General features: G+C 38.7%; 1 protein-coding gene across 8 annotated transcripts in view; it reads right to left on the bottom strand.

Moving 5' to 3' along the window:
- Positions 1-16,406, bottom strand: part of DENND5A (DENN domain containing 5A) — a 70,537-nt gene that overhangs the window by 6,772 nt on the left and 47,359 nt on the right. For 6 of the 8 annotated variants that reach the window (XM_062619811.1, XM_062619800.1, XM_062619806.1 and 3 more), the window contains 9 exons: positions 15,325-15,456; positions 13,584-13,736; positions 12,616-12,720; positions 10,311-10,395; positions 8,820-8,904; positions 7,740-7,868; positions 3,365-3,486; positions 1,264-1,409; positions 566-684 (listed from right to left, as the gene is read on the bottom strand). In XM_062619811.1, the coding sequence (XP_062475795.1) occupies positions 566-684; positions 1,264-1,409; positions 3,365-3,486; positions 7,740-7,868; positions 8,820-8,904; positions 10,311-10,395; positions 12,616-12,720; positions 13,584-13,736; positions 15,325-15,456 (1,076 nt within the window). The remainder of the gene's footprint in view (positions 1-565; positions 685-1,263; positions 1,410-3,364; positions 3,487-7,739; positions 7,869-8,819; positions 8,905-10,310; positions 10,396-12,615; positions 12,721-13,583; positions 13,737-15,324; positions 15,457-16,406) is intronic. The other 2 variants (XM_062619804.1, XM_062619805.1) reach the window with 1 other exon arrangement.

The raw sequence follows: 16,406 nt of genomic DNA, 5'->3' as shown, positions 1-16,406 counted from the left end.
AGTGGACTTAACCCACCAGTTTGTCACCAGCATGAGCCTGACAGTTTCTCTGACAAAGGACAGGGCATCAAACTATGCTGTACCTAATTTAATTTTTACTGTAAATCTCATTCCTTTACTTTCACTATGCAAACACGGGTTTCCAACACTTGTAAGCCCCTGCGTCCCAGAGTGTGTAATCCAATGGTTTCTCTGTAACACCTAGAGCACTCAGCCTTACTATAAAATACCACCCATATTTGATGAGCTGCAAGCTCTGACTTGCTATTTCTTCCTTGGGTTCAAGGGAGATTATTTTTAAGATGTGCAACACTCAACTCAGCTTCTGCACCAATGTTTTAAGGCTAAACATGAGCATCTGCAAACTGAAAACTCTGCTTAATTTTACAAGAATCACAACTTGTTTAATGCCAGAAGCCAAATGACCTTTCTATGCCTTCAGGTAGCAGCAACTGTAGACACAAAGTCCCAGGAGATAAGACCTTTCTAACCAAACAAGCGCTACTGTGCCAGCTCCCCGCAGAAATTCTACTTACCCAATATGAAATTTCAGGATGATACTTACTTGTAAGTATGCCCTGTTATTTCATTTCTGACCATAACATATTCCACTAGCCACTTGGCATACAGCCCTGAATTATCATGTCCTATTTGCACTGTGGTCAGTTTTCCCAGGTTCTGGCACTGCAAATTAAACAAAGAATTTGTCAGTGCAAACTGAAAAAGAGCAGCACGTTGGAGACATAAACTATTAAAGAACATGCTCAGATAGGGAATCAGAAATGTGGTTCCCTTTTTCTGACCGCATGATTGATTCTGGACTTTTTAGGTATAGGTTGCCTTACTTGGCTTTGTTTGCTTTTCTTTGCTTCTTCATTTGTTAAATGCTATTTTCATCATCAGAAACAACACAGTTAAACTAGATTTTTCAATTAAATTTTACCCAATGCATGCACACACAAAAAAATCAGTGCAGAATAACTTTGCTTCCAACAGAAGAGGATACGATACCTCCCACCATAACAGCACAAAGTTGTAATATAAAGACAGTCTTCATATTTGCACTAAGGATTTGTCAGTCATTTAGTTCCACATGTTATTAAATATAGGTTAAATTCATTATGTACAGGCACAGGAAATATTTGTGATTAACCGCACAGACTAATGATATGAAATGTATAGCACGATGGTACAGCAAAGGGGGAATTTAAAACTGAACAAACAGAACATCCAAAGCATTTTTTTGTTTCAAGCAATACAAACCTCAAAAGTCATTTCTAATATATTCCTGGGTATCTGCAGGACTCCTGTTTCACCCAGTTCTCCCGAGATACAGATCCAAGGATTGGCTGTAAACATTGAGCCACCAAGTTTCTTGCTAGGAACAATCAATATATGGTATGGTATCACTGCAAACACAAGAAAAAATTACACTTCAGAAATTAAAGATAGTTACATAACCTTTTTAATGAAGGGGGGGTGGAAGGTAAGTCAAAATAATACTGCACTACCATGAAATGTTAAAACATCAGAGTTGCTATTTAATCATGCTAACACCTGCATACTAAGCACCGATTGACAATCAGGAAATGTACATATAGCAGTCATTAAGAAGCAGAGCTGACAGCAAAACACTGTCAACTGGAAAAAGAAGTATGGATGGCATAATGCCTTCATGTAAGTAAAGTAATTTTTCATTTACCAGTCTCAAAACATATCATGAAGATGGTTACTCTTCCCCAGCTTAGAGACGAGAAAGTAAAGACAGAATATTCATGTATCTAGGACTACACTGCAGCTCAGCATGCAACTCAATACTCAACTCCTAACTGCCTGCTTTTGTTTGTGCATGTACGCACAGTACACAGCTAACACCAATCTCCACTCAATTAATAACCAAAGCCTGTTTTTGCAGGGCTTTCTTGCACCAGCATTCACTACTGTGGCTGAACAAATTCAGTGAAAATAGTTTATAATGCTGAAAGTTTGTCTGTACCATATTGCTCTTAATTATGCTATCTGTAAGACTTCTTGATTCTAAAAAGAATAAACAGCTTTTTCCCCTCTAACTGGCACAAGACTTGCTCAAACACTTCCTGGTCCCCTGGTTTACCAGTCACTAATTCAACATAGTATCACCCAAGTTACAGCCCCTTCTCCGACTCAAGAGGCGTCTGCTCCTGAGGAAATGCACATGCTCTTCAATTGCCCAGCATCTCATGCACAATCCCTATTAACTAAACTTTTATAACAAAATCCAATTATCTGAATGGTCATTGTGTTTCTTGGCAATCTGCCCTTCTTTTATAGTGCATAAATGGATTGCAATTAGAGCTTTTTGGCTGAGGCATTTAATATATTTCTTTCTCAATGTCTCCTCAGCTGTCAGAGCCCTCAAGAAACTATTTGGTGGTTGGATTTTCTTAAAAGCTTGATGCTCATAGCATTTAAGAATTAATTAATGCTTCCCTTTTTATTTTCTGTGCTGATAGTCTTTAAGTAAGTGACAACTTTATGCAGCAGACTAGATTTTAGCATTGTCCAGAACTTGCCCACAAGACCACCAAAACATATTCTGCTTCGAATCACTTTACATACATTTTAGATGTTTGCTTGCTTTGTCTTTCATACACATAAATATGGATCACAACGTAACACACCACCAAGGGTAGCTCCTACCATGGGGCCACAGGGGTCCTTTCATACTCCCCCATCCCCAGTTTTATAAGCCTTGCTAAAGTCTTTCCTTACTCTTCCCTACTAGTGAGGTCCTGTGGCAGCAGGTACACAAATGCATGAGGACTCTGTAATATGCTTAAGCATCAGCAATAACAGGTTAAAAGTTTCTCTAGGGCATCTATTTAAAAAAAAAAATAAAGAAAAGAAAGCAAAACAAGCACTTCAGTGCATTGCAGAGTTCCGATGCAGCCCTCAATGGGCATTTCACTGTCATCTGAAACTCAGAGACAGGCATATGGCAAAGTAGGCTGAGCCTGAAAGGGGAAAGATTTTTTTGTTTTCTTTTAATTCCGAGCAGGTGTTAATATTCTTACTTTGTTAATGAGCCATCCATATGGTTCTTGTTTAGCATCATGGAAACAAGCCCACAAAATTTGCTGTTGAGAACTCTCCCTCAACTAAAAGGATAAAAGCTACTTATTTTATAAGGTTATAAACAAAAGCCTTTAGTGACACAGAGACACTACTGCCCACCAGAGAAGATCACAGAAACAGTGTTACAGCACACTCAGATGCATGCTGGGAAAAGACGAACAAATACATTAAGGCGTGTTGCTCAGAGCCATTTAGAATTTTTGGATAAGGACTCAACCAAATCTGGAAAATCAGGAAAGCAAATACTTACAGATTGTTGTGAAAACATTGGTAAAACAAAAGTAATCAACAGCATTGAATGACAGGAGATGATATAAGAATTGCTCTTTCTCATCATCACAGCGGAGGAATGCATAACGCTTGTAGAGTTTTCTGACAAAGCAAAACAAATGATTTGTTATAGTAACAAGATACTTTCAGTGAAACGTTTCCTACTGTGCTTATTTATTAAGCAAACTATGAAGAATGGGCAAGCAGTTACAAATGACAAGTGATTCTGGTAGAGCAAACAGTATTTAATGTGCCAAGGTATGCTGACATTCTGCAAGTCTGAAGTCTCCCAAGTGCATCAGTCCAATAGTCCACACTATTTTTCACCACTTGAAATCAAAGTTTGGAGTGGTCTAAGGGTCTTCTCCCACCCAACACCCCAAGATAGAAAAAGTAATTTTGTATTCTCTGACTACTTTTTGGCAATGTAAAATGACAGAACTGAAGTAAGAGAGCCCTCATAAGTTACTTCCCAGAAGATTGTGCCATGGGAGAGTCCACCAGCACATGACATAAGACAGTTACAAGACTGTTTTCAAAGGACACTAGGGCAAACACTGGGACTATAGGTGATAACCAAGGCCTACAACAACCTGCACAAAATCCAGGGAATAGCTTCAGTGCTGACAGTACACAGCTCCTGATGAACAAAATCATAGACATGCAAAGTCTTGCATGTCTAAAGTCCTTCTTAAAGGCTTAAAGTCCTACTGTTCCCTTCTACTGGGTTGAAAACACTTTCCTCTGACTGCAACACTGAACAGAAGTGCAACTTCTTTTAAGTGGAAATATCAAAAGACGTAGCTCAGTAGCCTTCTCTACTAACAGAAACACTAACACCTATGCAGAAGGATAAACTGTTAATGGAAACAATCTTTTACATTTATTGAAATTACTCAAACACATTAGAGACTTTAACACTGCATAATTTGCAGGGGAGAAACCTTGAAATGAATTTACAATCTCAAGCTTTTTAAGTGCAAAATTTTGACTCGAAAATACTCTTAAGTTACTCACTTGTACATAGCAATCACCACTATTTTTGTTAATTATGCAACAAATAAATAATACCAGTGTTGGTGAATAATCATAAAAGAGCATTCCAAGATGTATCAAAATCTGACTGATGCCAGAGGAATATTCAAAATGGCACGAATGCACGAAATGCTGACACAGCCATGTCCAGGTTCTTCCTGCCAGGAGCGCATCCTGACAACTCCCCTCAATTTCAGACATCAATTACAAAAATGTCAGCAAGTGACTCACAAGCCAGAAATTTGCAAAGCAGATCAATTATGATTAACACACACACATATTCTCACTTGTATAACAAACATAACATGAGAGATTGACAGGAAATGTTCAAAGGAAATAAAGATACTGAGCCTTAAATCAACATAACCTGCTTGTAGTCACAGGAGTAGCAATCCCACTGCTGTGCTTTAAGCTCAGCCGGCAACCCAGAATCACACAGCCGCTCACTCACTCCCCCCCCTCCCTCCCCCCGCTCCTGGAGGGATGGGGAGGAGAATCGAACGAATGTAACTCCCATGGGCTGCTACCACCAATAATAATAATGATAAGGGAAATAAAAAGGGGAGAGAATACAACTGCTCACCACCAGCCAACTGATACCCAGCCTGACCGAGCAGTGATCTAGCCCTTCTGGGTAACTGCCCCCGGTTTGTATAGTGGGCATGATGTGCTGTGGTATGGAATACCTCTTTGGCTAGTTTGGGTCAGTTGTCCTGTCTCTGCTTCCTCCCAGCTTCCCCTCCTCCCTGGCAGAGCGTGAGGCTCAGAAAGTCTTTGGTCAGAGTAAACATTACTGAGCACCAACTAAAAGCATCGGCGTTATCAGTGCTGTTCTCAGGCTGAAAGTCAAAAACACAGCGCTGCACCAGCTACTAAGAAGGAGAAAAATGACTGCTACTGCTGAACCCAGGACACCCACAAAGGTCTTGTGGGTGATTGTGTCCATGTTTCATTTGAACAATCTGAACCACATGTTTAGACAGCCTGTCTACAAGGGTATGTGCTGCCCTGCCTTTTCAGAATGTAAGATTTCCCAGTTTACTTGGGCACACAATGGTGTTTGGGGAGTGAAGTAATGTGATTCCCTAACTCTAGTCCCTTTGCAGACTAGAAAGAAACAAAACGTTTCAGGTTTTGTATATTTTTAGCAAATGCCAAGCAAAGAAAATGAGTTAATTAAAATATCTAATAGTTGCTTCAAATACAATCAAGTTAACTGTAAAATGTCAGCAGTTGCACAATTACTATTAGTACCTCACTGAACTTGGCACTGCTTCCTCTAAAACCAAATGGAGCACATTTTAAAACCATGCAGCACAGAGCAATTTTAAGTAGGGTATCTAAATATGCAGCACAAGGCACACAGGATTGCAAAGAATTGATGTCATTTCTATACAAGTTGCTCCTTCACTTTTCACTTTCATTTTAAACATATTTTTGCAACTGTCTCAGTCTACTCTAGAGAATTAGAATGTGTCTGATAGAGCTGAGGTTTTAATTCTTGGGGGGGGGGGAGGGAGGGGAGGAGGAGAATATGCTCAGAGTCCTCTCACAGCACTTGTTCTACATGGGGAAAGCACAGCTAATTTAACCCAGTCTGGACTGCTGACCTGACTGAAGAGGGCTAACCTTAACTTAGAGATACAAGTAGATTTATTAGGTGTCCTGACTTTGCCTTTCAGCTTTTCTTTACTCACTGTTGGAAGGCCACAGCCTCCTCAGAATGTTCAAAATAATTCAATACAAGGCAAATATCAAATAATAAGCAATTGGGGCTTGGGGGCATTCGGGGGGAAGACATCTCTTGGAAGGTGACATGAGCGGGAACAGAGGAAATGAAGAGTAGACAGCATAGGTTAAACTGTCTCCAGAAAGAAGTCTTCAAATAAAGCTAGTGACTATTACTAGGGCCCATACACAGGAACCTTTCGTTTCCATGCAATAACCAGTATATTCAACCTTATCAGCACACTTTTTTTTTCCTGCACAGCTTATACTAAATAAATCTCAAATCTTTACTCCTAAAAAAAATAGGCTTGTACTCTGATTTATGCAACTATTTACAAAATACTTATGTTTACAAAGACAATATAATGTGCATGTGCTCTGGACATCACGTACACAGGTCCTTGCTCTGAGCATTTCTCCTTTTGTCCTTTGAGTACTTATAAGAAGGACTAACACAGAGTACTTCTGAGAGAGTTTAAGACAGCAGTGTTTGGAACTCCCACAGGTTCATTCAGTTTTCACATCTTCCTCCCCCTCATACTTCATATACTTGTCCCCTTTTCTTCCCATAGTGCAATTATTCTTTAAGTAGTGTCTTGGGTCTCAGTGGTTGGGTCTTTTCATATTTTCTTTAATGACTTTGTGTACAAGGAATCAGAAGTGACATATTTTGAAATATTTAGGAGAAGTAATAAAACCAAAAATGGATCATAATAGCAAACATTTGACTATTATGAAAAGAATTTACTTTATGTTCTTAAGCAGGCTATAAATGCAAAACCTTTACTGTGCAGGGGATGATGAACAAAGCTGAGACACTGTCAGTTTGAACTAGAGATGTGGACAATCATGCTCTGAAAAATTTAGATGGAAGATTTCAAAAGATTACCAGATCTCATCTTAAGCTTATGGCCCCAGAATGAGACTCAAGAACTGAGCACCACAGCCTTCCTAGTCACCTCCAAGGTACTACATGTACACTATTCATCTGCTTTCTTAAAATCAACTTCTGGTGTGGCTTATTTACAGCATTTTACATGGCTGTGAAAGCAGTTACAAGAATGTCTCAGATTTGGCAAGAGAAGTGAGAAGCTAAGGAACAGTCAGTCTGAATCACGCTAATCAGAACCACAAAAACCAATGTGGATGTGCCTTTACACTTTCCATACCATGACCCAACTGCTACCAGGACCTAAGCTGCACTTTGCCATGCACTGCAAAACCACACAAACAATCCAAGGAACACAAAATATCCCACAGTTACAGAAAGTGAGCCAAAATAAAAAGCTTGATTCAGCAAAGTAGTGGTGTTTGGACTTGGGCCCTGTTTCTTTTAATCCCTAGCAATTTTTTAAGATTTCACCTCGAAGTTGCAGGCAGTCCGACAGAACTGATTCTGTATCTGAAGAAGGCCATCACTGAATCATTATTCCAAACACACAGGTACAGAGACACCCCTGAAAGGGTAGTTAGTTCTATTGCTTTTGCACACTGCTAAGCAGATGGAAGAACAGGCGCTTCCGAGTTTTTGAAGTTAAACAACTGAACAGGTTTTATTTTTTAAAAGATTTGTCCTAGACAAATTGTCTTACTTTGTGAGTTCATGGTCTGAAAGCAGCTGTTTTAGGTGCCTAGAGAGCAACTTCTTTTCCATAGAGAGACGAACCCAGGCTCTGGCCTTCCCAACATCTGTTTTGATCTCACTAATGTTCTGGATATGCCTGGGAGGAAAAAACAAACAAAAGACACTGTCCAGTATTTTCAAAGTGTGACAGCCCTTTTGAATCAAGCTATCCATCAAGCCAAAATATCAGGCAAACTGCTGGAGAAAGAGACACGATCACCTAAACATTCAGCCCTATCTAAATTCCTTGCAGATCTAGCTCAAAAAGAGTAAGAGCCCGAAAAGGAAATATCTGCAATGCAGTGCCCTATTTACAAAATTCTAAAGCAGGCCCATTGCCTCACATGATTTAAGAATCATTCTGGACCTTATCACTGCAGTATTTATGCCCGAGTGCTTTGTAAAATTAAATACTGTCTTTGTATGCTCAGTAGTAGCTTTTCTTACATACAAGGAACAAATTTTGAAAGGACAAGCATGTCCCTTGAAAATTCACTCCTCCCTACTGAAAAAATTAGATGTTAGTAAGGAAAAAAGAGGACAAAAAGGGCCTTTCAAAAATAATTTAGAAGTTATGCATATTGTTTTTTGATGTACTGAAAAGAAGGCATTGAGCATAAGTTATAGTTTTACTCACACTACAGCACTCATTGTCAGATAAACCCATTCTTTATATCAAACAAGTTCTTTAAACTGCTTTCTTCACTCAGAATCAAGACTGAGCTCAGAGATATGCAACCAACTTGTCAATGAAAGGGAAAACACATACGTTACACCCACGTATCTGTGGAAATGAAACAATACGGCATACTTAGAAAAAACAGAAGATTAAAACTATGCCAGGGTATTTCTATAAGCAGTAGCTGTGACAATATAAAATCTCAACCATATGAAATGTTTTTGTAAAGGTCAGTGAAAAGGTTGCCCTATATACCTTAAAACACTTCAGCAGGTTTCTTGCCCACATTCCCCTCTTCCTGTATGAAACACAGAAACAGGTATGCAAACCTCGTAAGCTTCTGTGTTAGTTTTAATAGCTTAAACTCACCTCATATCCTGGACGAGAGAGATTCTAAGAGGTGACATGGCTGGACTGCTATCAGACTTTCTCCTCTCTGAATCAAGAAGTATTCCTAGACTCAGAAAACCAGAATTTGTTAGTATAAATTCATATAAAGATTTTAAAATCAATATATATATTTAAAAAAAAGGTCAATTAACATCAACTTGCACTCTTGAGTACTGGTGTCTTACTGCTTTGTGAAGATATTGTGGCATATTTCCACTTCAAGTGACAGGAAAATCTAATATGCTACACAGATGGTTATGCAGATCAGCACACACTGAGCATTAAACACATGAATGAGCTTAGAATAAACTGAAATTGGTATGACATCAAATGGCTTAAGATATATACTAATCAAGTATTAATTTCTACAGACTATCCTATTTTCTTTCTATATAGTAAAAATGATTGGCACTATTGACAGCAGAAAACTGTGTTCAACGTTTTGCTCAGTACACCACACATCATACTTAACTAATCTATCACTTTGCATGCCCCTGTAACACCACTATTTTTAAAAATAGAACACTTTGGGGGTTTTAAGCAACATTACTACTCTTATCTTTCAAATTCCACTCTATAATCAAGCTGCATGTTAAATACAGTCCCTGCCCTCAATCTGAAGCTAGAAAGCACGAAAATGACTGCAACTTCAGTCTGATACACAAAACCACTATGGACCAAGTGACATTCAAGAGACCTTAATACTTTCCAAATCTTTGGTTTTGATTACTTACAGGACCTTGTGCAAGTTAGTAATGCTCAGCTTTTTGCCTACAGCACCCACTGCCACCCCCAACCCCCCATACCCCCTTTTTGGAATGATACACAAAGGGTATAACTTGTGTTAACCCTATGCCCACATCTGACACAAGTAGCAGTGTTTAAAAATTAATTAATAACCTTAGAAACACCTTGTAATATTACTGATACTGCATCACTGTATATAACAAAATGTTTCTACTGTGTTTTTTTGTTGGTTCTTGGTTTTGCTGCAGTTTTGTCCATGTCTTTTTCTTTTAAACAATAAGCCTACTGTTCAATTGTTTTTCAAGACAGAATGTAAAATTTCAGTACATAGAGCTCAATTGTATTTATTTATACTTGTTTTCCACTCCCATCCACAATTCAACATGCTCTGCCAGCCATGCAGTGACCATGTGTCACATGAAGGCTGGTATATCACAGCAATAAATTTTAAAGCCTATCTTTGAAACACCAGCTGTTTCCGATATCTGCAGTAGCCAGACATCAGACCAAAAAAAACCAGGCTCAATCCAAACAAGTTTATTTTTCACAAAATATACTGGGACAATGCACCAGGTCCATATTAATTCTGTAGAAGATAGAATACTTGATTCAGTTATACTGAGTGAAGGCTATTTCCAAGGAAACAATCTCTGCGTGGTGCAAATCTGCAGGCAGCTCTTACTCAACTTTTTATCATCTTCTTCAAGTGGAATCCAATCTTACCTGAGGTACTGAAACTGCCTGATGTAGTTTTTCTCTGTCTGTTTTCTAGGTAGTGTAACAGATGAGACCACAAAGCAGACTTTCCCTAAAATTTAAAAAAAAAAAAAAAAACAACAAAACAGAAACTTCATTAAAGAAACCACTATCAGCTAAATAAAATTAAAACAAAAAGTTTAAATCACCATTGAAAGTACCAGCCATAACAATGACTTGATTTAAATATGTTTTTCCCTACAAAGCCATTGGTAAAAACCAAAAATGAAATACAAGTTGGTGGTGCTGAGGAACTGTAAAGAGAGAAAAACCAGAGTCAAACTACTGGGAGCTAACGATTCTGGTAACAGGAAAAAAGCCAACTGAACTTCCTTCCTCATACTTCATTAACATCATAACAGAACATTTAAATGCTTGTAAAACACTATGTGCAAGCAGAGTTCTGAGGACATAACATGTACTATGTGTCTTTCCCACCCTGCCGCTCCAGCAGTGAAGTGACAAGAGATACAGAACCAGCCTGAGTAAACCATCTTATACCCAGATCAAGCCTTGTGCATTTGTTCTCTTGAGGGTAATACAGGGCTACAGTTGCATGCTGTCAATTTTTAGAACCCCAAAAGATCCCCCTCTATTTCATCAGGCAAAGGACTTAGATAATCACACACATAATACGACAACTCAAAATACAAGCAAGACAATGAAAGCACATCAGCAATAATACTCCAATGCTACACATTATAAAACCAACTTAAAAGTTACAGCTTGGGATGTAGTATTTAGGCCAAAGTAAATCTGTCAAATGATGTTAAAAGGTGCACCTTGCTCACTGTTGCTTTCTTAAACTGCTGGTAGCTTAACGCAGAGTTGAGGAAATCTTTCACTGGCAAACTAAATAGATTCTTGGATTCATCCTAAAATATTATGCACAATAAACCAAAATCTTGCAAAGCCACAGAAAGGCAGCAGTAATCTAACAGGGGCTCTCAAAGACATTGATTGAAATTACTTAGGAAATTTATTAATATTACCCTAAATTATTACATTAACTTGAAATCCCAGGAAAGATTTTGCAGTTTTGCATTTCAGAAATGCAGTCATATTATAAAGCCATATTTTTATTTACAACTTTGTGCAGAAACTGTGACTGTAAAGCAACAGTTGTCAATTCTGCACTATCAGTGTCATCTAAAGTCATGTAAGTGGCTTCCTAAAAGTGAAGTAATTGTAGTTCATCTCTGAAATATCTTTTTAAAAAACTCTACCTTTAAAAATCTCTGAATTTTAACAGTATAGCTCACTCGCTGACATAAAGAACTGATGACCATGAGGGATTACTCCAGAAGTGGCCTGCCTCCAGAAGATAATGCCTAGAGTGTCTCTAACATCTGTGTTGAGTGAAATCTATTAAAAATGTGTATTCACTGGTGAACTTTTAACAAAATTCAGAGCAGCTCAATATCTCATGTGTATACCTGACAGATCCAACATGGAAAGCCAAAATTGCAAGTCTTATAAAAACATAAAAAGGGAGCATGAAAAATACCATGGAACTGCTACATTCAAAATGGTATTTCTCTCAGTGAACACACACATGCACGCATAGTCTAGTGTTCAGCAACTGGTCTCCATGGCAAGGAAAACTGCAACAGCTCACATAAAGCAGCAAAGGGTCCTGCAGCAAACAGATGTCAACAATATGATGAATGTAAGAACTCATACAGCGTACATATATCTGCCTGCTTCCTTTACTATCATGTTACTCTCCTTTAACTTCACCAAATAGCAATGACAATGCAAGCTGTATCAGGGAAAGGAACACAGCCTAAGGGAAGCAGTGGGACAGAGAACAGGCAAAAGAATAACCATAGCCTTCTGAAAGTTCAGACTACTTCAGTCATTAGATCCTATATCTGACAACTCTCCTGCATTGTTCTGGGCAAAGGAAGGTGTGGATTCACTCTGCAGGTGGAAGAATTGGCAAGAAGCTAATGTAGGATTTTCAGGGTTCATCAGCAGGGAAGAGGTAAAAGCAGGCATTGGTGGAAGGAAAGTCATCCTCATTACTATGCTCAGTTGTGAAAGATGAGTCTTACTTGGCTCCATATTGAAAAATAAAGTAAAACCCATGTCTAGACCAGCAGGCTTTTGCGTATTTAATAAAGGCCACAGCACACACAGAACTGGTGGTGCATCATAATACAAGATGTGCTGCACTTCCTCCATCAGGCCTCTATTATATTCCACCACTCTATTTATTCCACCATTCAGCACTGTTTGCTAACATCTGCAATCAATCCAAAGCATTAACCTTATGTAGGGTTGGCCGTCTGGTGGTCTGAAAGGCCCAAATCTGAGTTGAAGCAGAGTATACTGATGCTCTGTCTTCTAAGATGAAAGCAGTACAGCTTCTATCCTAAGTGATATACAAGAGGGAAGGGAGAGAATCACACAATAAATCTTCACATAGAGAACTGCTATGTAGTTTGAAGGAGAGCAGATTTAAACACTGGTGCTTGGGTGTTGGGAACAGAGATACTGAATTACAATTTGACTGGACTATGTATATTTATTCTGCACATTCCTTAAAAAAAGAATAAGTTATCATTCTCACTGTCCTTGCTATTCCTTTGTACAAAGGAGGAGGAAAAGATAAAGGCCTTCCAAAATCCATCTAGTCCCACATGTGACTCCAAAACAGAAGAACATGACAATTATGAGTTTCATAGGAAAAACAACACCCCTAACTAGTGATCTTGTATACATCACTTAACTATCCCTTTATCACTCAGGAAGAACAAAAATAGGAAGGCTTTTACTCTTAAAAACTAAATTAACATGCATGAAAACAAAATCCCTATACCATATCCCATTTAGAGCATCTTTAGCATATGCTGCATTCTAGCCTATGCAACTTCATTAGCAAAAGTATTAAGAACACCAAAAAAGTTCTATTTACCATCCTATTAAAAAAAGAAAAAAACAACACCAAAACCCACAAACCAAACCAAACAAAACCCCCAGGTTAAATGGAAAGAAAGTCTTCCAAGAAGTCATCTGTGGAACACATCTACATGTACACATGCACATACCCCAGAGCAGAAAGTGGAGACAGACAAGGGGGAAGTAACTGACATAAAAAAAGGCTGGAGGGAGACACAAATATTTTAACACACCTATATGCACACAAAAGGTAGCCTCTGGAAGCAGAAACTGGAAGGGCGTAACACGACTTTAGGAAAGTGCACTCTGCAACATACAGAAGTATTTGTTCCTCACCTGTTTGACCTGCAGACCATGGCTCCATATCCTTTCTAAGAGGTCACACAGACTGGCTATCAGGGTATTCTCTTCCACACCTGTGATATTCACTTCACCATGACCTAGCTCCACAGCTTCTCGACCCATTTTTTCAACCAACATCCTCTTGGTCTCAAATAGGAGAAGGCAAAAATGAGTTAATTCTTTCCACAGAAACTTCCAAGATCACTTACACTTTTTAAATAACCAACAAGGAAGCACACGATAGCTAAGATTTGGCAGAGTAACTGGGTATACACAGTATTTCTGAAGCTAGTGCATGACTGCATTTCTTTTACCCCTGTCTTTCAAGCCATGGCTGCAGCAATGCTGACTACTTTACAGCCTCTTCCATCCTTCTAACAGGGGCTTGCAAATGGGCACATAAGCTTCCACAGAGTAACTTGAACAAAGGGAACAGCAGGATACAAATTCACAAGGGAGAGGCCTAGCAGCAAGGCCCTGCAACACAGGTCCTGAGTGGTTCTGAAGACTGATGAATGCTGGACAAGGAGCAATATGCTATGTCCGTGTCTTCCAAACGTAGGTGAACATGCACAAGTGCTTCCAAGTAGCAGGGGGATATGTTATTCTTGTGAGATCCCATTCTGTCAGAAGGGTGTTTCTGTTTAAACCAAACCCATTCTGGAGTGTACCTCCTGAGTTTCCTGATGAGCCACATCCTCCTAAATCATGCACAGTTTCATTCTGGTCAACAAAGCTCTCACCAACATTTAGAAGTACAGTCTCCCAGTCACAAAATATTCAATGCATAGTGACCTGGAGGGAAAATTACTAGGGAATCACTTCTGATCATCTCTTACACATTTTTTCACCTTTGTTGCTATTCTAGAGTATCCCTCAAATGAGTAACACTCCCTTAGGCAACACTCTTAATTGAGATGAAGAATCACCAGTTAGCCTCTAGCTTCTTCTCCTCACCTTCCCTGGTAATTTTTCTAACATCAGGCTCACTACATTCACTAGAGTTGCATTTCCACAGTCTATCTTCAAGGATTTTCATCATCATATGCCTCTATTATAAAGTGAAGTGGATTATTTGGACAGTTTCATATACACAGAAAACTAAAGTAGATGCATGTACCAAACACAGTTTCACAAAGTTATTTACAACTGCTGTATTACCTCCACTGACTTAAGGCAAGAATGTGTCTACTTGATAATTATTCTCTTTACTGTGTTAGTAAAAACACTAACATTTAATTCAGATGAATATATGATTGAATACATACTGGTGAAGCATGTCTACAAACTAATGCCAAATTTCTTTGCTTAAGGCTTGAAAACTTACATTTCAGAAGTTTGTTAACCCACTTCCTTTAGTTATGAGAAAAGCTCCTGTATTTTCACCAGAACCTCCTCTTTTGGAATATTCACTCTTGTTGAAATAGTATAGTCTCATTAGTAATAACTCAAATATACTATAATAGACATGGCAGTGGGGTGATAAAGACCTATCACAATATTCAATCTTTCTATCATTTTACATTCTCTACCACAAATCTGCTTTATAAAGTTTCCACTCCTTGCAGAACTGCTAAATACATTATCTTTTCCTGAATTTCTCACTAGAATGCAAAATCCTTTGCATGAATAAAGCAGAAACAGATGGAAGAGGAGAGTTCAAACATACTGGCCACAAAATGGTCCATAAAGGGTGAGTATGAGGTTCAAGAGAACAGAACTATCTCTGTGTTACCTTATTTCGGCATTCCTTCAACAAGCCTTCTACAAACTTCCAGTTTGTTTGCGCAATTACCGATGGAGAGAGGTTAGACAGTTTGGGCTGTCGAATAGTGCTGCCCAGATTCCTGGCTTCTTGGATATACTTCTATATTGGGGTAGAAAATTGACAAATACAGATAAAAGTGCAAGTGAGACTACTTTGCCAAGGGAAAAAGGTAAACTTATTTTTTGAACCCACACCTGGGCAATGAGGAGGAAAGGATTACATCCTCTTTCAGTATTATATTGGGCACTCAGGGTGCTAGCTCACTGGGAGTTAATTCCCCATTCATGTTACCTAACTAGTATTAGAACATACATTGCTGAACAACAAAACCACAATACAAACTGCCAAGGATATCTAGATGCATAGAGATTCAATTGCTCCCTCCACCACTGAGAATTATCTTGTTATTTTTTCATATAAAATGGAAGTTTATAGTAATTACCCAGACCAAGTTTGGCAGACCAGTCTACATGAGGACTGCAAGAAAACTCTGCTTGGAGCTTGACAACATCTGAGATCTGTTCTATGCCCTGCATTTCTTAAGAAATTCTGTTTCTTACATAAACAGTTTCAAAATGCTACTAGCAGTTCTCAGCTATAAAGCATCTGCAGTTTCGAGCAAAATACTTTCTTGAATTCAATATACTCAAAATAGCTTTTCAGCTCCTGTTATTGCCAAGGAGTTGCCACTGTTTTCACCTCAGAGGCAAGAATACTATTACAAATGTTTTGTGATCAGTACAGCTGATCATTGATTGTTTGAGGCATGGCCAGCTATGACTAAGTTATAAAGTCCTGTATAGGCACTGACAGAATGCTAAGGATTAATACATATTTCAGATTAATAGGCAACTTCTCTAGCTTACACTGAAATAATGACCAACCGAAACATCAGTGAACAGATCATAGGATTATAGAATAGTTAGGGTTGGAAGGGACCTTAAATCATCTACTTCCAACCCCCCTGCCATGGGCAGGGACACCTCACACTAAACCATGTCACCCAAAGCTCTGTCCAACCAATCCTTGAACACTGCCAGGGATGGAGC

This window comes from Pezoporus occidentalis, unplaced genomic scaffold, assembly GCF_034315485.1.
Source record: "Pezoporus occidentalis ecotype Australia unplaced genomic scaffold, CSIRO_AGI_Poc_V1 ctg214, whole genome shotgun sequence".
In the NCBI taxonomy this organism is placed as follows: Eukaryota; Metazoa; Chordata; class Aves; order Psittaciformes; family Psittacidae; genus Pezoporus; species Pezoporus occidentalis.
This window is presented reverse-complemented; position numbering and strand designations above follow the sequence as displayed.